This window comes from Thalassophryne amazonica, chromosome 4, assembly GCF_902500255.1.
Source record: "Thalassophryne amazonica chromosome 4, fThaAma1.1, whole genome shotgun sequence".
NCBI lineage: Eukaryota > Metazoa > Chordata > Actinopteri > Batrachoidiformes > Batrachoididae > Thalassophryne > Thalassophryne amazonica.
In genome coordinates, this window is record NC_047106.1 from 22,872,494 (window position 1) to 22,897,517 (window position 25,024).

Here is a 25,024-nt window from a genome sequence, read left to right on the forward strand (position 1 = left end):
GAGCCAGTGAAGAAGAGCATGTTTCTACAGATGGAACCAGCGAAGAAGACAGATCATCCAAAAGGCAATGAAAGGACAGACATCTTGTCATACTCATATTGACTACATGTTTAGTTCTGTTGTAGGATACCACAGTACTGGGCCAGTGGCCAACACCTGGCCTGAAGATGAGCTACACTTTAAAATCTCAGTCGATAATCTCATAACAAAAAAGAAGGCTATGGTTTTTGTGTTTTTTTTGTTGTCAGGATAATTTTGAAAGTTGTACATGAGTCTCAGTCAAACTGTGTACAAATCTCAGCAGTGACATTCATGACTTTGAGGTCTCAGCTTCTGGGGCCTTCATAAGATGTTCCCAGGTGTCAAGAGAGTTGGAGAGCTCTAAATGAACTCAAACAATATATTTCCTCAACATTATAATTGCTTAGTTTAGCTATTAATGTGTTTTTGTTCTTTGTGATTAAATACAACACACATTGCTAGTGATGCTAAATTTTTATAACGTTATCCACAGGTGGTATTCGTACTGTCGACTTCAGAAGGAGATTGAACATTTGCCTTTGTTTTCATTCTTCAATAAAGTTTGGCTACATTTGTGTTAGCTGGTTGAGTGTCATGTTGCAGTGTAGACATGTCCATAGAACATCTGAAGTCCCACAGCACCCTCTTTTAGTGAGTGTGCTAATTCTTAGAACGGCGTCATATTATGGTTCTCGCGGCCACTCCGTCCTCGTCCTCATCTCCGTCTCTCGCTTGCAGTCTTCATTCTTCAGTGTGTGTCTCTCTGGCTTTGCTCTCATGTGGCTTTGTGATGCAGGTCACTTTTTGCTCCTTGACAGCGTTGTGCAAACTGATTATACAGTGAGAGATACTGCGCTCCGTTATGAGACACTAACACACATACAGACTGCAGATAAAAATAAAATAAGTGCAACCTGTTTTCTGTTAACACTACAACACTTGTTTTGGTTTTGGATGATTTGTGGCTTCAGTGTAAGACTGTTTTTTCTTGTGAGCATAAATCTTTTGATCGCAGCAGTGGATCGAAGTAGATGGAGAGACCTGTTTTGTCTAAACTCACTCATCGCTCTTTACACTTTCCTTGACTTTAAAATCTATGCCCTAAAAACAAAGCCTCCAAAAAATTAAATGTTTGTTCCACATTTATAATTTCACCTCATGATTTTGCTTCTCCTACCAGGAGTCAAGTTTTAATCATATTCTTGTGGTGCCATAGTACTGGAGGTTACGCTGGACATTTAAAATGCAGAAAGAAACTAGAGGGGAGAGTACATACCTCTACCCCGGCCCCATGTTCCCTTTTTAATTTAAATATCAACCATATTCCACTCAGTAGTCCACATTACCACCCGCCTAAAAATACATTTTTAGGCAAGTAGTGGAGTGGACCTTGTGCTGATCATCATCTGTCTGCGATTTGTTTGATCATTTGTCGTCCTGAATGCTTGTCTTTCATTCTGCATTGCTCACCTTTGACAATGATTTCTGACCTTTGATTGTGATTTAAGACCTTTTATCCTTTGGTTTCGAATGCTAACCTTTGACCTTTATCACTTACCGTTGATCCTGAACTTTAACTCTGATCACTCATCTTTGATCCTGACGTTTAATGCTGATTGCATATCTTTGATTCAGAAATTGGATCCTGATCATTAACTGTTGACCATGGTTTCTGACCTTTGATCATTTGGTTTGGAATTCTGGCCTTTGATCTTGATCCCTGATGTTTGATCCTCACCTTTGATGCTGATTGTGCATATCTAATTCTGACCTGTGATTCTGATCACTAAGATTTTGATTAATGATCTTTGAGTTTCATCACTCCTTTTTGATCCTGACCTTTAATTCTCATCACTTGTATTTGTTCCTGATCTTTAATCATGGTTATTCAGCTTTGATTCTGATCTTTGATCGTAGTCATTGGGCTTTGATTGTGAATGCTGACCTTTGATCCTGATCAGTGACCATTCTGGTCCCTGGCTCCCTAGCCGCACTTCCCTAGGGGGGTCTGGGGGCATACCTCCCAGAAAACCTTGAATTTTTAGGTGTCATTTCCTGCATTTTGGTGCATATTTTACCACAACCAATACAACCACAGAGAAAAAGAAACTGTATAACCTGTTTGTTATTCATTTGAATTTGTTGCTGGGGGGGCGTCCTCCATGCCCCCCAGATCTGACCTTGGATAAAGCATCATCCTCACACTAAAAATAATCTGGGTCACAGCATTGCATCAGTTCAGTTTTATGTCTGAAAGAAAAAGAGCATGATGTAGTTGAAATCTGTTTATTTTCAAAGTGGATTTAGACCAAAATAAATTTCTAAAGCCAGTAAGACACAGAACCCGGCCGTCAGTTGGGGAGGACACTTTTTACTTTTTGGTCCTCATAATTTTACAAGTCCTAGTTCAGCACAACCAACAAATTCTACATTTAATTAATTTACATTTTAATTGGCCAGAATGCATGTTTGTGGTCATGAGGTAACATATGACATATTATTACAGTAGTGCTCGTCTAAATCATCTTCTCCTTTTCAGTTCCATTCATTCAGTCAGGTTTATGTAAAATCCAAGCACACAAAGTCATCTGTGGGTGTTTACGTACTTTATAACATGCTGTGACTTCAATTTTCATGTCACACAAGGAAAACTCCCACAAACAGATGAGCAGCAAACATGCAAAACATAATAGAAATAGAAATGAAATAGAACATGGCTTACGAACTCAATAACAATTTAAAAATTCAAAACAAAATCTACTAAAGAATGATAGTCCATCAAAAAAATGATGACGCGCAATTACTAATTTTGAATCAAACAGGTTTCCATGGCGATAGCAGAACTGAGGATGATGATTCTGTTTCCATGGTGAAGTTTAGCGTGATGCTTCCTCCGATCCTTCAGCATCCTAAAAATGCCACAAGATAATGATTTTACTATTTAAGTTCTGTACTTTTGAACATTTATTTTTCAGTCTTGTGCAATTTATAAAACAGCTGGCTAATGTGCTTGCTCAAGAGGTGGGTCAGATCTCGACCCCTCACTTTGTTCTGATTTGGCACAATATAAATAAATTGGGCTTAAGGTTTTATTATTTTGAGATGACTGTTTATTTGTAACCATGCACTGGTAGCACATTTTTAGAATGAGGTTTTTACTTAATTCCTTTCTTTTGTGTAAATATATATATATATATATATATATATATATATATATATATATATATATATATATATATATATATTGTTTGTAGGACTGTTTCAGATTTGATTTGCTGTTGACACACTGAAGAAAATAAAACAATTTTATCACAATTCTCAAATGTCTCAAAGTTTTGTGCACTATTGTAGTTTTGATTATTATCAGTGTTACGTATTATAAAGGTACTCAGATTGTATACAACCTGTTGAGAGCCAGAACACTTTTTATTTGTTTTGCATTATTTGATTTATTTATTTTTAAAGAAGGAAATCAAAGGGTGTTTTTCGGTTTCCCCACTTTTGCAAATTTTACAACATTTCGATCACCTGTTTCAACTACTTTCTTGAAAATGTGTTCATCAATGAAACACTCTATTTCATTGTTAAAACAACAAACAGATTTAGTATTCAAGCTCTTGGCTCTGCCTCTTTATTTGGCTCTGCTTTAAAATTAGAAAAGAGTGAAAAGTTTTGAGGTTGTTTTGTGAAAAAAATTTTAACCTTCTAAATATTAAAATATGTTTTTACAATGGTTCTGCCCTTCTGTGCAGATCTGCCTGAAAATGAAACTCGTCCAGAAGATGCTCAAAATCAGGTTTCATAAAATGATTTCATATCATCGTTTTTAAAGCTTTTTTTTTTTTTTTTGCCACTTATGGCAGTAGATCAAGAAGCTCATTCTATGCTTCCCTAACCTAGGCCAAGTTCTTTAACTATAATAACAATAATAATAATAATAATAAAGTCACCGACCTCTGTTGATGTAACACATGTTTTAGTATTCATTTGTTTGTTTGTTTTTAAAAGGTATACACATTTCCTGTCTTCTGTAGTTTTGATTCCAGATTAAACTCTGTGGCGCCGCCCTGCTGACATTAGTGTGAAAAAGATTCATTCTGTTTATTAATCTAAATTTTAAAAAGTACTAAATGAACAGTGATGATGCTTCTGTGTAGCACTTTGGGCTTACCGTGGGCTCCTGAGTTCTGTGAGTTGTGATATATTTCTGATACGCTGAAATAATACAGTCTCGCCTGAAAAAAGGAAGAGATATTTTAAAATGAAGTATTTGTATGTGTGTCTATATATATATATATATATATATATATATATATATATATATCTTTAGAACACCTCCTCAGCGGCTGCCCAAGAGCTCTGGCAAATGGTCGCTATCGCTGGCGCCATGACCAGGTGCTTAAGGCAGTCGCTGAGAGCGTAGCCTCAGACATGAACTCCAGCAAGAACCATCATGCTCCAAAAAAGGCAGTCTCCTTTGTTAAAGCTGGAGAAAAACCCAGAGCAAACCAAGATGCGACATCAGGACTACTCCACACAGCATCTGACTGGCAGCTGCAGGTCGACCTGGGTAAGCAGCTGAGGTTCCCCCAGCACATCGCAACAACATTCCTTCGCCCAGATATGATCATGACCTCTCAGTCTTTGAAACAGCTGATCATACTGGAGTTGACAGTGCCCTGGGAAGAAAACATTGAGGAAGCCAATGAGAGGAAGAGGGCTAAGTACCAGGAACTGGTGGAGGAGTGCAGGGAGGGAGGCTGGAAGATGGTCTACGAGCCCATAGAGGTAGGCTGCAGGGGATTTGCAGGGCTGTCTCTGTGCAAGGTCCTCAGCCGCCTGGGCATCGTAGGAGCGGCAAAGAAGAGGGCCATAAAGTACGCATGCGAAGCCGCCGAAAAGGCCACCAGGTGGCTTTGGATGAAGAGGGCAGATCCGTGGGCTGCTACTGGGACGCAAGTCAGGGCTTGATCACCCCCGGCTGGGTCGCCTGGGTGAGGATGTATGATGTTGCAAGACCCGAAACACCCAATGACCATATATATATATATATATATATATATATGTGTGTGTGTGTGTGTGTGTGTGTGTGTGTAATAGTTCAAGTTAAATATTCTCTCACTTGCTGATGATACCGTCCCCTGGTGGAAGCCCTGGTATGTTCTCAGAGGTGAGGAATTTGATGACGTAGAGGAGGTCCGGGTCCTTGTCAGTGGACTTAATGAAGTGGATGATTTCTGTAGATGGAGACAGTCGATGTGAAGCCGCCTTCACAGTTGTGAATGTCGTACATCGTCACTAACTCACCCTCCACTTTCATGTCGATCAGTCGCTCTAGCGCAGCCTCCTGCTGTAGGGCCTCTTTGGACACCTGGGGGGCGCTGGGGAAGCAGACGATGATGACGCTGATGTTATCCAAACTCCCCTGTTGACAAAGTGTTAATTTATGAGTCCATTTGTTTTAAATGACCAAATGAAATAGCTTTTCACTCTGCTGCAAGATTTTATTATACAGTAGTTAATAAATGTTTATTTTCATTACTGGAGAGTCTCTTGGTTTTCAGTTCATATATTCTTTACTGTGTGGAATGCTGGAAAAGCAAAGATTATTTTCGTTGTTACTTATTCAGGTAACGGTTGTTTATGTCAACTCGATTAATTGTTCACCATATAAATGTAAAGATGTCTGCTTGAAGTTTCCACCAAACCAAATGACATTTACAGCTTAATTTTGTCCAAAATATTGCACGTCAGTTGGGAGTGAGAAGATCTCAATGAGGCATTAATATGAAAGTCAAAGGTCAAGGTCATTGAATAGTCAGAAGATCATTTTATGCAGTAACTTTGAAACTAACAGAGATAGAAGTGTGATTTTAAGTGCATCTGAATCAGCAAACAGACTGCCAGATGCTGAGTTGTACAAGACGTTGCTAACACACGTATGACTATGAAGACTATGAAGAGTCTGAATGCTCATTACAAGTTCCATCTACGCAGAATACTGGGTAAGGATGGTTTGTGTGAGACAGAGAGAGAGAAATGTCATTGGCACTGCAATATAAAGTGACATGAAAAACGAAATTACGATTTTTTTTTCCTTTGTTTATATATTTATTTGTACTGGGACCAGGCAAGATTTGTTATTTTACATTGATAAATAGCTTAATGGATTCACTTTATTACAATTGCAGGATCACGCCTCTGAATACTTGCTCTTGATTGAATAATGGTTTCAGCTCTAATTTCATGAGTTAAATATTCTCTGTCAAACACCAATCAGACTGTTGGAGAGTGACACTTCGTGTACTCCCATCCACTGTGGGGTTTTTTTCTCCTGCAGATAAAATACTGAAGCCTCACCCACGCCTGCACGAGGCCGCTGTCCTGCTACATGTGGAGCTGTAACATTCAGTCCTAATCCGAGTCATGCTTTCTTCTGTCCTGTGTCCAAGCACGGCCCTAATGCATCTATTTATAACGTGGGCTCAGGGCACGTCAGTCTTCAGAGGAACAGCTACCCACACAGATTAACCAGGGGAAATCTGCTTATGTAAGACAATCAGACCTGGGTGCCCACCTGTTGACCACGCCCACTTCTTAATGTAACTCCCACCGTTCATGAACACAGCAGCAGAAAAGGTGGTTGAATCCTAGGTCACCTCAGAATGCAGTGATACAACATCCTTCTTTTTGACTAAATATTTTATTGCAGTCTTCTATAGTTCAGTAGCCATCTGTTTGTGTTGTATTTTGTTTAGTTTTTGTGGTATTTTCTCACCTTGTACAGGCACAGGTCAATGACTTGGGTGCAAATCTCTCTCAGGTCATCGCACACCTGCATGCGGTTGTGCACAAAGGCACAGAGTTCCTCATTACCAATGGCGTCCCACACACCATCACATGCTAGAATTAGGAATTCGTCGTCTGGTGTTCTCTCCAGCTCGTACACCTCAGGCTCCGGGGACACCAGCTGCTCCGTCTGTGGCCTCCACTCCACCTCCTTGAAGTCAAAGTCTCCCAGAGTTCTGGAAACGGCCAGTGAGCCATTGACTCTCTGTAGGGTCACTGAGCCCCCAGCATTCTGGATGCGCTCCTTCTCCCGGGGGTTGAAGGGCTTGTGGTCCTCCGTATAGAAGACCACCTGGCCTTTACGGCAGAGCAGGGTGCGAGAGTCACCACAGTTGATAAAGTAGATGTAGCGCGGCGAGAGCATGACAGCTGCTGCTGTAGTGCCACTCTGGTCCCAGCTGTCCTGGCGAGCAAGTTTGTGCATGTGTTGATCAATATCCAAGAACCCCTCATGGATCCCTTCCTTCACTTGCTCAGGATTTTCATCGACTTTAATTCTACCTGTGAAAAATAAGGTTCAGACACTTGGTTTTCAGATGGTTCCATCAGTGAAACCCTATTGCTTTAGATAGAAGACAACACACAATTACCCGGGCAGAATCTATATAAACCGCCATATGTTCCAGAGTTGTACTAGAGTATAAGTTCCACGATTCACTTTTTAACACAGCATTTCTCTGGGGACAAGTTTAACAATGGAAAGGAACTCAGTCTAGCAAATGTGCACACAACAGCCTGTGCTGTTACTTAACATAACGCCTTTAAATTACAAAAATAAGCAAGATGGACAAATAAACATGTATTGGAAAACAAATTGGATGTTATATGACAGAGTTTTGACAGAGGAAATTGTCAGGTGGACACAGATTGTTGGCCCACAGCAACATGGAGAACTGAAGAGTGGATTTATGCAAGACCTCCGTTTGTGGTGTGTAACATAAGGACTGTTAAAATACAAAAATTAGCAAAATGGACAAATATATGTGCAATTGAAAACATATTGGATCTTATTTGACACTGTTTGGACAAAGACATCATCAGTTGGACATGGATTGCTGACCTGTAGTATTGGAAACACTACAATAAAAATTGCAAGTCCATTTGATTTTTTTAAATCAACTTTTTAATTTAGACTTTTTATGTGTTATACTGTACTGTTATTACTGGAATGCATATGATTTTATTTATTTATTTGGTTTATAAGTTGCACCTTAGTAAAAGCCACAGGACCTCTCAAAATAGTAAATAAATAAATAAATATGACTTTTTCTGGAAAATGTAGTAATCAGATGGTGAGTGAGATATCTTTATTGATTCTTGATTCTTAGTTTGTATGTCAGTCTGTGGATATGTTGCAATTAGAGGTGTCAGATATATTTTAATACACCATACAAGGCTAACAATTTGGTATGCTGACAATAAATGGGATCTGGGCATGGACCTGAAAACTTGTAGCGTCATCAACGACAAAGTACTGAGTAAAGGGTGAGAATACGTATGTACATGTGATTTCTTAATTTTTTTTATTTTCAATAAATTTGCAAAAAATAAAAAAAACTTTTTTCACGTTGTCATTATGGGGTGTTGTGTGTAGAATTCTGAGGAAAACATTTATCCATTTTGGAATAATGCTCTAACATAAAACAATGTGGGAATAGTGCAGTGCTGTGAATACTGTCTGGATGCACTGTAGTTACAAATCTAACGGTTCATATAAGATGGACAGGTGGGGGCTAGAAGATTAAACAGTCCAGGAATTTGGCAGCAGATTTAACCAGGTAATTGTGATTATAATCATGTTTCTTATAATACAGCAACTTCACTAGGTCCACCCATGTCCTGGGTGATCCAACATCTGACCTGATCTGATTTGTAAATTTTACTTGTTGATTTTCTCTCATGGGTTATTTATGAGCTTCACCTGAGTTTCATCAAAATTAGTGGACTAACTTTTAAGAGAACTATTGAAAATTGTAATATGATCCACTTGCTATGTAAAACAAAGTAAAGAAACGATCCAGAACACACATCGAGATCCCGATTAACACCAAAATGTAGCGGGTTGGTAATGTAATGCCTCTTGATGACCTTCAGGGTTTGTAGAAACTGATTGAAACCTGACTAATGCTTCTGACAAGCAAACAGATGAAATGCGGTGGTTGCATAACCTTTGTGCTGTGAGAACACTGTGGGAATTGCATTTTAAGCAACCACTCTGCTAAAATATGAGACAATGCTATGCTTGGTTCAAAACCTCGTGTGAAGGTCATTAAACCCCAACATTCCAATACCTGTCGCCAGGATGTGATCCAGCAGATTCTTGGAACAATACTGTGCCACTGTGGTGCCGGCGTGTCCGTCAAACACAGCAAAGTATCCCCAGTCAGACAGCTCTCCTTTCAGCTGGGCCATGCAGGTGTGGGCATCTTCCATCTGAGTCCTCCAGCCCTGCATACTCGCCACAGCGTAGTTTACCCCACTGGGGGAACCACCCTCTGCCTCGTGCTTCTCCAGGTTTGGATGTTCCAGGTACGGGCTGGGCATTAAATCATCGTCCTCCTCAAAACCATCCTCCTCCACAGGCTCTCTGTCCCTGGTGCCCCCCTTAAGGAAGAAGGTGACCATCTTCTCTGTCTCTTTGGCCAACTGACGGAGGAAGGAAGGCACCTCCACATTGCTCGCCCGCCGGGCAGTCCTCATGACCCCACAGAGTCTGTGCTCAAGTTTCTTGCTCGACCTGGAGGCAGTACCCCGTCTCCTCCTGGTGCTCCTCCTGGTGCCCCTCCTGTAACCCTGAGGTTTCTGCAGCAGGTCCAGCACAGCAGTTCCACTTCAGTATTCCACTCCAACACAACAGGATTTGATGTAAAAACAATCTGATGAAGGAAATGGTGAGTTGATTCCCTGTGAAGTCTGATCGTGGCTGTTAATCCATTTCTAGAAGGCTGCAAATCCGTCCTTCAGCTTTTGACAGTTGATAAGTCCAAAGTTTTTCTGTCTCAGTATTTGTTACCCTTCTTCTCCTTCAATTTTGTATTTGCTCCTGTGTGCAGGCGTTTGTTTTATTTTGGCTCATCTATTTCTGCTGATTGATCCCTCTTTACAGCCCCGCCTCTCTCCTTGTCTCACTCCCTCTGGCTGTTGAACACTCCTGGATAATCACCTCACCTTTCAGACAGACGATATGTGTCTGCAAACATACACAGATTATGAGCTAGAAGGACACTTTAGACATGTTTGCAGATTTTGGTTATCATAAATGTTACATTTGTAATTCCCAATTCAGTAAATTAGATTATTTTCTTTGTGAGAAATCTTAAATATAACTGTCAAATTCATGGACCAGGTTGATAAGTGAGGTATGAGCTGGACGATCAGTATACAGACCCAGGTCTGACTCCTGCTCACACTACCTGTCTGTGTCCTTGGATAAGACACTTCATCTGCATTGCCGTAGTCCACTCGGCTGTAAATCAATCAATCAATCAATTTTATTTATATAGCGCCAAATCACAACAAACAGTTGCCCCAAGGCGCTTTATATTGTAAGGCAAGGCCATACAATAATTACGTAAAAACCCCAACGGTCAAAACGACCCCTGTGAGCAAGCACTTGGCGACAGTGGGAAGGAAAAACTCCCTTTTAACAGGAAGAAACCTCCAGCAGAACCAGGCTCAGGGAGGGGCAGTCTTCTGCTGGGACTGGTTGGGGCTAAGGGAGAGAACCAGGAAAAAGACATGCTGTGGAGGGGAGCAGAGATCAATCACTAATGATTAAATGCAGAGTGGTGCATACAGAGCAAAAAGAGAAAGAAACACTCAATGCATCATGGGAACCCCCCAACAGTCTAAGTCTATTGCAGCATAACTAAGGGATGGTTCAGGGTCACCTGATCCAGCCCTAACTATAAGCTTTAGCAAAAAGGAAAGTTTTAAGCCTAATCTTAAAAGTAGAGAGGGTGTCTGTCTTCCTGATCTGAATTGGGAGCTGGTTCCACAGGAGAGGAGCCTGAAAGCTGAAGGCTTGCATATACAAGCCTTATATGCAAGGTATATGTAACTTCTACCACACCTGTTCCTAAGTTCCATCATCCACACAGTGGTTTCATAGTGTGGTGGATACAGTGAAGTACCAGCCCTGGCTTCCAGACTTGACCTGAACTGATCGAGCTTCCATCAAGCAAGCAACAAGTGGCTGGCCGGTCTTAATCTAATCCCATCCTTTCTCTTTTTTGATTTATCTGGTGAATCAAAGCTTACAAAATGTGAATAGGTTTAATCTCATTACTCGCACTTCAGCTTTGGACACATACAAGATGATAACATTGATTATTTTTATTGCGTTAACGAACTTGAGGGGATGGACTCATTGGTTACTTCATTCACTCACTGTATTTTACAGGGTACATGACGAGACTTGGTAGCACGGTGGCTTCGTTTTTAGCACTGTTGCCTCATAGCAAGAAGGTTGTGGTATTATTTCCCATTTGGGGTCTTTCTGTGTGGAGTTTGCATGTTCTCCATGTGTTTGCATGGGTTTCCTCTGGGTACTTTGTCTTCCTCCCACATCCAAAGACATGCAGATTAGGTGAATTGGAAACTTTAAATTGACCGTAGGTGTGCGTGCACGTGTGAAAGTGTTTGTCTGTCTGTATGTGGTCCTGCGACAGATTGGCGTCCTGTCCAGGTTGTACACGTCCTATGTCTGCTGGGATAGGCTCCAGCACCCCCATGACCCTTAATTGGAGTAACCAGGTATAGAAAATGGATGGATGACCAGGCTTTTCTGAAAGTGAGGGAACCCACTGTACATCTTGTTTAAAGATCTGCACAAACCAGAATATATTATAAGTCTCTCACGTGCATATTTTTTCATTTTCCCATACATACAGTATTGTTCAGAATAATAGTAGTGCTATGTGACTAAAAAGATTAATCCAGGTTTTGAGTATATTTCTTATTGTTACATGGGAAACAAGGTACCAGTAGATTCAGAAGATTCTCACAAATCCAACAAGACCAAGCATTCATGATATGCACACTCTTAAGGCTATGAAATTGGGTTATTAGTAAAAAAAAAGTAGAAAAGGGGGTGTTCACAATAATAGTAGTGTGGCATTCAGTCAGTGAGTTGGTCAATTTTGTGGAACAAACAGGTGTGAATCAGGTGTCCCCTATTTAAGGATGAAGCCAGCACCTGTTGAACATGCTTTTCTCTTTGATAGCCTGAGGAAAATGGGACGTTCAAGACATTGTTCAGAAGAACAGCGTAGTTTGATTAAAAAGTTGATTGGAGAGGGGAAAATATATATACACAGGTGCAAAGAATTATAGGCTGTTCATATACAATGATCTCCAATGCTTTAAAATGGACAAAAAAACAACAAAAAAAAACAGAGACGCGTGGATAGAAAAATAACCAGAATGGCAAAGGCTCACCCATTGATCAGCTCCAGGATGATCAAAGATAGTCTGGAGTTACCTGTAAGTGCTGTGACAGTTAGAAGACGCCTGTGTGCAAGAATCCCCCACAAAGTCCCTCTGTTAAATAAAAGACATGTGTAGAAGAGGTTACAATTTGCCAAAGAACACATCAACTGGCCTAAAGAGAAATGGAGGAATATTTTGTGGACTGATGAGAGTAAAATTGTTCTTTTTGGGTCCAAGGGCCGCAGACAGTTTGTGAGATGACCCCAAACTCTGAATTCAAGCCACAGTTCACAGTGAAGACAGTGAAGCATGGTGGTGCAAGCATCATGATATGGGCATGTTTCTCCTACTCTGGTGTTGGGCCTATATATCGCATACCAGGTATCATGGATCAGTTTGGATATGTCAAAATACTTGAAGAGGTCATGTTGCCTTATGCTGAAGAGGACATGCCCTTGAAATGGGTGTTTCAACAAGACAATGACCCCAAGCACAATAGTAAATGAGCAAAATCTTGGTTCCAAACCAACAAAATTAATGCCTTGCAGATATGAAGAAATCATGAAAAACTGTGGTTATACAACTAAATACTAGTTTAGTGATTCACAGGATTGCTAAAAAAGCAGTTTGAACATAATAGTTTTGAGTTGCAGATGCTACTATTATTGTGAACACCCCCTTTTCTACTTTTTTTTTTACTATAATAGCCCAATTTCATAGCCTTATGAGTGTGCATATCATGAATGCTTGGTCTTGTTGGATTTGTGAGAATCTGCTGAATCTACTGGTACCTTGTTTCCCATGTAACAATAAGAAATATACTCAAAACCTGGATTAATCTTTTTAGTCACATAGCACTACTATTATTTAAATCAAATCAAATCAATTTTATTTATATAGCACCAAATCACAACAAACAGTTACCCCAAGGCGCTTTATCTTCTGCTGGGACTGGTTGGGGCTGAGGGAGAGAACCAGGAAAAAGACATGTTGTGGAGGGGAGCAGAGATCAATTACTAATGATTAAATGCAGAGTGGTGCATACAGAGCAAAAAGAGAAAGAAACACTCAGTGCATCATGGGAACCCCCCAGCAGTCTAAGTCTATAGCAGCATAACTAAGGGATGGTCCAGGGTCACCTGATCCAGCCCTAACTATAAGCTTTAGCAAAAAGGAAAGTTTTAAGCCTAATCTTAAAAGTAGAGAGGGTGTCTTGTCTCCCAGATCTGAATTGGGAGCTGGTTCCACAGGAGAGGAGCCTGAAAGCTGAAGGCTCTGCCTCCCATTCTACTCTTAAAAACCCTAGGAACTACAAGTAAGCCTGCAGTCTGAGAGCGAAGCGCTCTATTGGGGTGATATGGTACTATGAGGTCCCTAAGATAAGATGGGACCTGATTATTCAAAACCTTATAAGTAAGAAGAAGAATTTTAAATTCTATTCTAGAATTAACAGGAAGCCAATGAAGAGAGGCCAATATGGGTGAAATATGCTCTCTCCTTCTAGTCCCCGTCAGTACTCTAGCTGCAGCATTTTGAATTAACTGAAGGCTTTTCAGGGAACTTTTAGGACAACCTGATAATAATGAATTACAATAGTCCAGCCTAGAGGAAATAAATGCATGAATTAGTTTTTCAGCATCACTGTGAGACAAGACCTTTCTAATTTTAGAGATATTGTGTAAATGCAAAAAAGCAGTCCTACATATTTGCTTAATATGCGCATTGAATGACATATCCTGATCAAAAATGACTCCAAGATTTCTCACAGTATTACTAGAGGTCAGGGTAATGCCATCCAGAGTAAGGATCTGGTTAGACACCATGTTTCTAAGATTTGTAGGGCCAAGTACAATAACTTCAGTTTTATCTGAATTTAAAAGCAGGAAATTAGAGGTCATCCATGTCTTTATGTCTGTAAGACAATCCTGCAGTTTAGCTAATTGGTGTGTGTCCTCTGGCTTCATGGATAGATAAAGCTGGGTATCATCTGCGTAACAATGAAAATTTAAGCAATGCTGTCTAATAATACTGCCTAAGGGAAGCATGTATAAAGTGAATAAAATTGGTCCTAGCACAGAACCTTGTGGAACTCCATAATTAACCTTAGTCTGTGAAGAAAATTCCCCATTTACATGAACAAATAGAAAACAGATAAATATGATTCAAACCACCATTATTCTGAACACTACTGTAGTCAGCAGCCACTCCATTCAGTACACCTTGATACGACCCCCCCCCGCTGTTCAGAGCTGCATTAATTCTTCATGGCATGAATTTGACACAAACTGCTGGAAACATTACAAACATAGAGAATTTGATCCATATTGATATGACAGCAAAATTCTAACCGTACCATCTAAATGTTGCAGCAGACAGTGTGAGCCCACACACCCACTGTAGCCTCAGATTCCTGTTCTTATCTGATAGTGATGATACCCACTGTGGTCTTCTGCTGCTGTAACCCACCTGTCTCAAGGTTTGATGAGATGATCTTCTGCATAATTTGGTTGTAACAAGTGGTCAAAGTCAAACCAGTCCGGCCTTTCAACTTTCACCTTTGCCTTCAATAACACATTTTCACCCAGATAACAGCCCCTCACTGGATGTTTATTCTTTTTTGGGCAATTTTCTGTAGACCTTAGAGATGATTGTGAATAACCCATTGGACTAGCAGATTGTGAAAAAGTCAAATCAGCCCACATGACATCAATATCCAAGCCACATCCAAAGACCCTTAAATCACCTTTCTTCCCCATTCTGATGCTTGCTTTGAACTTCAGCAGATCCTCTTCACCATCTCTACATAATGAAATACATTGAATTTTTGTCAAGATCGATTGGTTAGATATTTAGTTTACTAAGTAGTTGAACTAATGTACCTATAATGATGTTGCTGGTGAGTATTGATTCTCTATCACAGACAAATATTTAGCAGGTGTTGATCATCACCCACCAGTGCCTCCATGGCAATGCTCCCACATACCTCAAAGGCCTCCTCACTCCCCACATCCTCCCGTTCCCTCCGTTCATACAATACTAATCTCCTCCATCCCCCTCACACCAAACTTCATACCATGGGAGACAAGACATTCTGTTCAGCTCCCCCTCATATTTGGAGCTCCCTCCCTGACCATCTGAGGGCTTCACAAACTGTTGAAACTTTAAAAAAAAAAGCCTCAAGACATACCTGTTTAGACAGGCCTATCACAGGTCTCAATAATTTGAATCTGTTGCATCTTAGTCTTTTTATTCCATTTTATTATTTTATTTTGGTTTTATTCTATCCTGCTGACTTTTTTTTTTTATTATTTTTTTTTACAGATTTTCTGTGTTTAATCTCTTGTTTATCCTTGGTTGTATTTATTTATTTATTTATTTTTCCTGTAGCACTTTGAGATTTTTATTAATGAAAGGTGCATTATAAATGTTATTATTATTATTATTATTATTATTATTATTATTATTATTAGGGAGATCAGTGGGAAAACGGTTTATCAATGGGTAGACCTGGGTTCCCAGTCAGGATAGCTGCCTGCATACTTGGATAATACACTTGATCTGTGTTGTCTTAGCCACCCAGCTGTAAATGGGTTGATGAAGTAACCTATGATGGACTGGCGTCTTGCTGAGGAGGAATTATAGTCTTTCTGTTAGGAAAGTGAATGAACCGACCCACGTTAGGGGAGGTGTAAAATGAACGGTCAATAGAATATCCAACAAATAACAATTTATTATGCAAGGTGCAACACAGAACCAAATTATGCTGAGTCAAACACAAAGTGACACGTGGGCAGGCCCAAGGGTAGGAGATGCCTATCCAGAGAAGAGCCGGGACCCACGAGGTTCCACTGCCAGCCAGAGGTCTGCAGCACCCCAGAACCGCCAAGTCCTGGTTCCCCTGGTGGCCACCGCACGAAGCTGTCGGACCGGTACCGCTGGCAGTAACAGAAGAAGGTTAAATGTGGGTGTGGGTACACCCAGCAAACAGTCAGCAACTCACAGTTATCCTCTTGGAGGAATAGTCCAGATACTCCCAGAGTGCAGAGGAAAAACTGGAGGACATGCAGTGTCAAATGTTATACTCAGTAGTTAGAAGTGAGGAGTGGAGACGCCAACTCCTCCAACTTCCACAAACTCGGCTACAAGCTGCAAGTATAAGTCACAACTGCAAAGACTTCAGTTACAATGAATGTGCGTACGGCTCCACACGGCTGAGTATGTTTACCTGTCAGGTAAGCTGATAACTCGGCAGAGTTGTGGTGTTCTTCCCAGGCTTTTATGGTATGAGTGATGATGATGGACCACAGCTGATGACAGCCTCCAGGTGCACCTCCAGGAGTGCCAGCAAAAGGCCAGTGCACCCTCCAGAGGCCCAAAGGTGCCAGTATGGCAAGGCGTCATCTGGTGGTGGGCCAGCAGTACCTCCTCTTCGGCGGCCCACACAACAGGACCCCCCCCCCCCCCCAACGTGCTCCCGGTAGAAGTCCGCCAGGAGGGTGGGGTACAGAATGTAGCTCCGCTTCACCCAGGAGCATTCTTCTGGGCCATATCCCCCCCATCTACCAGATATTGGTAACCCCGACCCCTCCGTCGAACATCGAGGAGCTTCTTCACAGTCCAGGCTGGTTCTCCATCAATGATCCAGGCAGGAGGCAGCACCAGTCCAGGGGAGCAAAGGGCTGAGGTGTGGTATGGCTTGATGCGAGAGACGTGGAATACTGGGTGAATCCGCAGTGAAGCAGGGAGTTTGAGCTTCACCACGGCGGGGCTGATCACCTTGATGATCCTGTAGGGTCCAATGAAATGGTCAGTCAGTTTTGGGGAGTCCGTGTGTAGAGAGATGTTTTTGCTAGACAGCCAAACCTCCTGCCGGGCTTTCAGGAGAACAGAGCGGGCTTTCTTCCACACCCGACGGCATCTTCTGAGGTGGGCCTAGACCGAGGGCACCTCGACCTGTCCCTCGACTGCCGGAAATAACAGGGGTTGATACCCCAGGCAGACCTCAAACGGGGAGAGGCCGGTTATGGATGAAACTTGGCTATTATGTGTGAGCTGGTGTAACGCGGAGAGCCCTGGCTTTGGAGCGGGGAGAGGACGGAACTAACTCGGATCTGGAGGGGAGAGGGACAGCGCGCACCCGGCCACGCCCTTCGTCTCGCTTCCGCTTGAATTCCTCAAGCCGATTGTCTAAGCGTATAACCAGATCAATAAGTCCATCTAAATCCCGCGGCTGATCCTTAGCCACCAGATGCTCCTTTAGGGCCGGAGACAGCCCGTTTATAAAGGCGGCGTGGAGTGAGACTGCATTCCAACCGTACCTCGCTGCTGCGATGCGGAAGTCAATTGCGTAATCAGCTACACTCCGCCGGCCCTGTCTCATTGACAGCAGCATATTTGAAGTGGCCTCGCCTCTGTTGGGATGATCGAACACCAGTCGAAACTTCCTTATAAACTCAGTATAAGTAAAGAGGACCCGTGCATCTCGTTCCTAGAGCGCCATAGCCCAGGCGCGCTCTGCCCCAAAGTAAATTAATTACGTAAGCCACCCGGCTGTGCTCAGACGCGTACATAATGGGCCGTTGTGAAAAAACGAGCGCGCACTGCATCAGGAAGTCCGCGCACGTTTCAACACAACCACCGTACGGTTCCAGGGGACTTATGTAAGCTTCGGGCGATGAGGGGGGGGACCTCTGAACGACCACTGGATTAACCCTGTTTGGCGGCTGATCCACTGGAGGGGGAGCGGCTGCAGCCACACCTGACGCGCACGTGTCTACCTGCGCGGTGAGAGCCTCCATCCAATGGCTGAGGTGAGCGTCCTGTTCAGTTAATAAATCCAACCGAGCAGTGAGGTTAGACAGAATGTGCTGCAGCTCACCCAGCGATCCTCCTGGTGGATCCTGCGCACCTTGCACTTCTATTTATCGGTCAGTAGGTGGTAAACGTCCCTCGGAGTCCATGACGTGGCCAAGTTATCCTGTTAGGAAAGTGAATGAACGGACCCACGTTGGGGGGGTGTAAAATGAACGTCAATAGAATATCCAACAAATAATTTATTATGCAAGGTGCAACACAGAACCAAATTATGCTGAATCCAATCAAACACAAAGTGACACGTGGGCAGGTCCAAGGGTAGGAGACGCCTATCCAGAGTGAGCCGGGAACCACGAGGTTCCACCGCCAGCCGGAAGTCTGCAGCACCCCAGAACCGCCAAGTCCTGGTTCCCCACAGCGGATGACAGCCTCCAGGTGCGCCTCCAGGAGTGCCAGCAAAAGGCCAGTGCACCCTCCAGAGGCCCAAAGGTGCCAGTATGGCAGGGCACCATCTGGTGGTGGGCCAGCAGTGCCTCCTCTTCGGCCGCCCACACAACACTTTCATTCTTTTTACACTATATTATCTAGGGATAAGTACTGCCATCACTGGGCCTCATGACCTATAGGACAAAGGCTATATAAGCCTTCTCCTGAATTCTGAGTCTACCCCAGGATCTCCTCTCAATTGGATATACTGGAAAACCTTCAAAGGGAAACATCAGCAGACCATCTTAAGCATATGCCTGAACCACCTCAACTGGAGGGGTAGCAGTTCTACTTTCACTCTGTCCCCATGAGTGAGTTCAGCCAACCTGTGAAGGAAACCTTTCAGCTGCTTATATCTAATATTTAACTCGTTGGATATGTCTTGAGCATAGATAAGGAGTGGAATGAAGATCAACAGTTTCATCTCTGGCTCACTTTCTTTACCATTAAAGTCTAAAGCAGTGCTCGCATTACCGCCACAATCCGTCTGTCCATTTCACGCTCCATATTCCATGTCACTTATGAAAAAAACCCCAAGATATGTAATTCTTAATTTATGGCAGTCACTCGCTCCTGACCTGGAGGGATCAATTCACCAGGTTTTAGCTGATTTGGAGGTTTTGCGTCTTTTCCCGTCTACTTTACACTAGGTTCTAGTCCTGCCCAGTGAACCCTGGAGGTTGTTCTCAAGATACCATTGTAACTGCAGTAAATCTTCTGCAGTATGTATTTCTTTATTCACAAACTTTAAAAACAAAGTTGTACAATAAAATAAATAAATAAAACAGAAAGGAAATAATGTTAAAAAAAACAACAGCACCAGCCTGTCACCCTGTACACAGCTGTGTAATTATAGGTGTACGAGGTCTGTTAGAAAAGTATCCGACCTTTTTATTTTTTTCAAAAACGATATGGATTTGAATCATGTGCGCTTGTATCAGACAAGCTTGAACCTTCGTGCGCATGCGTGAGTTTTGTCTGATGTCTGCGCACATGATTCAAATCCATATAGTTTTTGAAAAAAATAAAAATGTCAGATACTTTTCTTTTTTTGCTCACTGAGCAAAATTTCCTCACAAATATCTATCATTGCACACATTTCTATAATTTGTTGTGCAAGTCTGAATACCTCTTCATCAAAATGATGCTGCCACAAGGCACAAACATTACTAATATCACCCTGAAATTTCTACAAAAGATATCTTGAGTACAGAATGGGAGCCTAAAATGTCCATATTGCAAATTGTACTTAGAACAACTGTATTATCACTATATCACTATTACGCATCTTATCAATAAATTTTATGCAACACTTAGCAAAATAAAGCTCAATATTCATACAATTTGCAAGACACAGCAAAATAATACAATATGTGGTATACAACACGTCAGACTTGTGATTCGTGGATTTCTACGATTCTTCACTGAACACCCTCCTGAAGCACGACGTCCTAGTCAAGACCAGAACCGTCACCTTCGCATTCTCAGCTTCTTCCTGGTACATCAGTGAGTTGCAGTGTACTCCTGTGTCCTTGAATGGTGTTTCAAGGACACAGGACTTGCTGTACACACTCTAGCCACCGGGAACATCAGAAGGCCTACAGCAAGTCCCACAGTGACGCATGATCCCGGTTCTACTCTCACATCATCAACATTAGCCCTGGTAACTCCAAGCAACTCTTCTCCACCATAAATCATCTCCTCAAACCTCAGACCCCTCCCCCCCACCACACACACACATTCAGACAACATGCAGGAGTGGTGTAACAGCTTCATCTCTTTCTTCAGAACAAAAGTAGACAACATCCGCTACCTTCTCTCCCACCTCTCCCGCACTTCCAGTCCCAACCGATGACCCTCAACCTGAGACTACTCAGCCCCTCTGCTGTTTCATGCACATCATACACTGAGAGGTTGAGCACATCTTGAGCAAGATGAAACCCTCCACCTGTGCCCTGGACCCATTTCCCTCAACCCTGATTAAAAACCTACTTTTCTGCAATAAATCCCATGATCACCAAAACCATTAACCATTAACCGTCCCCCTCCAGGCTGGCCGTGTCCCGACTGCCCAGAAAACTGCAGTAATCAAGCCGCTTCTCAAAAAGCCCAGCCTTGACTCTGAAGTATACGTCAACTACCGTCCCATCTCCAACCTCCCTTTTTGATCAAAGGTGTTGGAAAAGGTAGTTTCCACCCAACTCCACAACCATCTCATATCCAACAGTCTATATGAGAAGTTCCAGTCTGGTTTCCTGTCTGGCCACAGCACAGAAACCACTCTGGACAGGGTCATCAATGACCTGCTGATGATGGCTGATGTTGGCTCACCATCACTTCTCATCCTTCTTGACCTCACTGCAGCATTCAATGCCGTTGACCACCACATTCTTCTACACCGGCAACTCCACTCCTCCATCAGACTCTCTGACTCTACCCTGGCCTGGTTCACATCTTACCTCATAGATAGAACAGAATATGTGTCCTTGGGAGAAGCTTACTTCGGACACGCACTCTGTCACTTGTGGTGTCCTTCAAGGATCAGTCCTCGGCCCCACCCTCTTCACTCCATACATGCTCCCCATACATACTCCTTGTCCGTGTCATCAGCCAGCATGGTGTGGTGTAGAAGTACAGGTGACTGCGCCTTCTGCTCCCAGTCTGTGGAATGCTCTCCCTAACTATCTAAGGGCACCACTAACTCTGGATGCTTTTTAAAAAGGCTTAAAAACTCATCTTTTTTAAGTATAGCCTCTCTGTTCCTTTATTTTAGTTATGTAGCTTTAGTTTAATGTTGTCTCGTAGATGTTTTTCTATCTTTTGTTTTTTTTATGTACTGTAGCACTTTGAGATCATTTATTTTATGTAAAGTGTGTTTACAAATAAAATCCACTGTTAATATTCTTATTACCTTTTGCCTTCTCGCTCCATGTTGGTCCAATATAAACACTGTGGGTCTTAAGCTTTTTAAGTTCAGGTATATTCAGAGAGACTGACCTGGTTTCTAAGGACTAGGCTATAATTAGGACTAAATCTTTGATCTCCTGGTTCCAGGCAGTGTTCCGGGAGAGCACACTTTAATTTGCAAAAATAGGTTACTACTGAAATTTCATTCTTACTTTCTAATTTACACTTTTGCCAAATCATTTATGTGGCAGTTAGCTCCACACTGCCCCCTACACATCATTGTTTCACCGACTGCCTCCAGTTATGACAAGGCTTTGTAATTCAGTGTGTGTATGTACACTTGCAGTTTCACATTTCATGACTTCATTCATTCATGCATTCATTTTCTATACCCACTTACTCCAGTCGAGGGTCACGGAGCGTATCCCAGCAGTCATTAGGCGAGAGGCGAGTTCACCCTGGACAGGACACCGGCCTATCGCAGGGCAGACTCCCAGAATCCTCTGAAGAAAGAAAAATGAGAGACTTATAGATGGGTACTCGAAGAACACATACCTCTGTCAAGGTCCAACGGCTGTATTTACATGGTCTTTTTTTGACACTTTTTGTTAAGACCTTAACGTTATGGAGCACCTTGTGGCAACTCATCTTGTGATTTGGTGCTATATAAATAAATAAACTGAATCGACTTTCCTTTATTTAATCCTGATCATAGATCTTTGATTGTGATCACTGACCTTTGATCCTGAATGCTGACCATTGATCCAGATCACAATCCTTTGCTCCTTATTTGTGATCTTGAGCTTTGATCCTAATTGATGACCTTTGCTCCTGATTATAGAGCTTTGATCTTGATTGATGGCTTTTGATCCTGATCACTCTTCTTTGATATGTATGTGATCTTTCACTTTGATCTGAATTGCTGATCTTTGATCATTTGACAAGCTTCAATCCTGTTCACACTTCTTTAACCCTTGTCTGTGATCTTCAGCTTTGATCCAGATTCCTAGTCTTTGACCCTAATTGCTGACCTTTGATCCTGCTGTTGTCCTGTCCTGATTGCTGACATTAGATCATTATATTTTATCCTCATTGCTCATCTTTCTTTGCAGAACCTTGTGAAGAATTATTATCCTGACAGCTGGATATGTTTGATCCTGATTACTTTGACACTGTATTTAGGTTTGCTGTAATCAGGATCACAGTACAAGATTGACTCTATTATCACAGTAATTTCAATCAAAGGAATCAAAGATCAAAGACACAATCCACCCCTTGACTGCCTGTACCAAAATTTACTGAACTCTTCCTTGACCCAAGGTCTGCCTTTGACCAGATTCCATTTAAAACAGATAAGCAGTAATGAAAATATTACCTCCTTGATGGAAGGAAAAACCAGTGTGTATGGTAAAGATGCCACTGAAATATATGAACAGACATCAGATGGTGGGTTTTTTGTGGATGTGGGTGGAGCTTAAGTCTATGCTTCCCACCATCCTGTGGTTATATTATATGTTATTAATCCCTTCTGTCCGTCTGAGATCCTGAGTCAAGACTGCAGAAGGACACTGAGAGACAGATTAGCCGTGAGTGTGCACGACTCCTGCACACTCATAATGATGCTGGAGGACATGAGGACAGCACAAACAGAGGGTGATGGAGGGAGGCAGGGCGGGGCTGCTGAGTGGAAGAGCAGAGTCACCAGGACGGCGCGACAGTATCTACGGGACGAGTCACTCGGCAGCAGAGGAGGGGGCAGTCTTCCAGCCTGGATGGGCCCAGCGATGCCTTGATGGAGTATGGGCCAGGTTTTAGGATTTTCCCACTGCCGTGAGTCTGCTTTTGTTCTGCTCTCTGCTCCGTTGCTGTCTGTGTTTCTGTCTTCCTGCAGCACATCCTGTAGATTCCGGCTCAGCATCCTTTGGTGCTAACTGCTGCCAGCATCCTATGTGTTCCAGCCCCCAGGCTCCTGCATGTAAAAACACATGGATGAGTGGATGCTGCCATGCAGAAACAGTCTTCTATTGTATTTTATTGTTATTTTCTCCTCCAGGGTTTTTTTTTTGTTTTGTTTTGTTTTGTTTTGTTTTTTTTTTGCAGATATGTTTTGTACAGTAGACTGTGTGCTTGTTAGCAGGCATATGCCAAGCATTCGTATTGTTTTCTTCTTATCGGCTCTGTTCAGCTTTCATATTTCTATGTTGCAGATTTAGATTTAAATCATTGTTGTTCATGATTATTTCTTTGCACTGATGCATGCAGAGTGCTTTAACGCAGATGTGTCAGACACAAGCCAGGAGGGCTAACGTGTACAGAAGGCCTTCACAGCTGCAGTACATTTAGTTTTTATTAGAAAATAATATCATCATGTGTACGCACTTCACATTAGTGGTTCTTAGTCTTTTTGGGGTTCGGCTCCTTCTACTTAGGTTTAAACCTCATACATCCCCTCATATTTTAGGTCCAGTCAGTCTGAATAAATGACCTTTGATTAAGATGCAGTATTCATTGTAACAGTCAAACAACTTATGAACATTAAGTCTACTTTTTCTTGAACCAAAGTCAAACTGCTTTTTAGATGAGAATATTTTTGTTACAAATAAAGTGACTGATGTTCACGCTGAGTCCAAAATGTATCAAGAACTTTACTCAAAGAGAATCTGGGTTACCTGTTTGGTCTTAAATTTGCCAGAATGTGAGCATACTTATTGACTGCAAACACGGTCGCTCAAGTATTATTGGTTTATTCCAAAAGAGTAAACAAGAAGTCCACTTGAAATGTTGTGTGCCTGAATGCAGCAGCGGCTCCAGAGGGTTTATCTTGGTTAGGGTAGGTTACAGCTTGTAACAAAATCATGGAAAACACCCTCAAAATTTTACATGTACCAAACTGTGGGCTGTGTCCCATTAAAAAAAAAAAAAAAAAAACGAAGGCATACATTATAAAAAATAAATCTCAAGTGCTGACATACATGATGTTAATTGGGCGGTGCAGTCTCGTTTGAGGGCGGGCAATGAAGGGGTAAAATATGATGTACGAGGTCTATTAGAAAAGTATCCGACTTTATTATTTTTTTCAAAAACCATATGGATTTGAATCACGTGTGATTACATCAGACATGCTTGAACCCTCGTGGGCATGCGAGAGTTTTTTCACGCCTGTCGGTTACGTCATTCGCCTGTGGGCAGTCTTTGAGTGAGGAGTCGCCCACCCTCTCGTCGATTTTTTTTCATTGTTTAGGAATGGCTCAGAGACTGCTGCTTTATTTGATCAAAAGTTTTTCAAAACTGTAAGGCACAACTGAGTGGACACCATTCGATAAATTCAGCTGGTTTTCGGTAAAAATTTTAACGGCTGATGAGAGATTTTGGTGTGGTAGTGTCGCCGTAAGGACGGCCCACAGCGCCTGACGGCGATCTGCGCTTCGAGGCGGCAGCGTCTCGCCGTTTCAAGTTGAAAACTTCCACATTTCAGGCTCTGTTGACCCAGTAAATCGTCAGAGAACAGAGAACTTTC

At 42.2% G+C, this 25,024-nt stretch overlaps 2 protein-coding genes across 3 annotated transcripts in view; one reads left to right on the top strand and one right to left on the bottom strand.

Moving 5' to 3' along the window:
* Positions 1 to 2,671: 2,671 nt before the first annotated feature.
* Positions 2,672 to 9,729, bottom strand: ppm1na (protein phosphatase, Mg2+/Mn2+ dependent, 1Na (putative)). The gene is made up of 6 exons (XM_034168900.1): positions 9,162 to 9,729; positions 6,800 to 7,371; positions 5,329 to 5,446; positions 5,144 to 5,258; positions 4,193 to 4,256; positions 2,672 to 2,930 (listed from the first exon to the last, which is right to left on the bottom strand). The coding sequence occupies exons 1-6, from the start codon at positions 9,568 to 9,570 to the stop codon at positions 2,898 to 2,900; spliced, it is 1,311 nt and encodes a 436-aa protein (XP_034024791.1). The 5' UTR covers positions 9,571 to 9,729; the 3' UTR covers positions 2,672 to 2,897.
* A 13,410-nt stretch (positions 9,730 to 23,139) lies between these two features.
* rtn2a (reticulon 2a) overlaps positions 23,140 to 25,024 on the top strand; it is a 76,414-nt gene continuing 74,529 nt past the window's right edge. The window contains exon 1 of one of the 2 annotated variants that reach the window (XM_034169241.1): positions 23,140 to 23,337. In XM_034169241.1, coding sequence (XP_034025132.1) covers positions 23,307 to 23,337 — 31 coding nt within the window. In that variant the 5' untranslated portion in view covers positions 23,140 to 23,306. The remainder of the gene's footprint in view (positions 23,338 to 25,024) is intronic. The other variant, XM_034169240.1, reaches the window with a different exon arrangement.

Bases quoted from the DNA above. Each gene is read 5' to 3' on its own strand.
- ppm1na (XM_034168900.1), bottom strand. From the start codon at position 9,570: ATGAGGACTGCCCGGCGGGCGAGCAATGTGGAGGTGCCTTCCTTCCTC. The intron at 5,447-6,799 runs GTGAGAAAATAC...CTTTGTCAACAG, and splicing joins TTGACCTGTGCCTGTACAAG to GGGAGTTTGGATAACATCAG. The intron at 2,931-4,192 runs GTAAGCCCAAAG...TGGCATTTTTAG, and splicing joins ACAGAACTCAGGAGCCCACG to GATGCTGAAGGATCGGAGGA.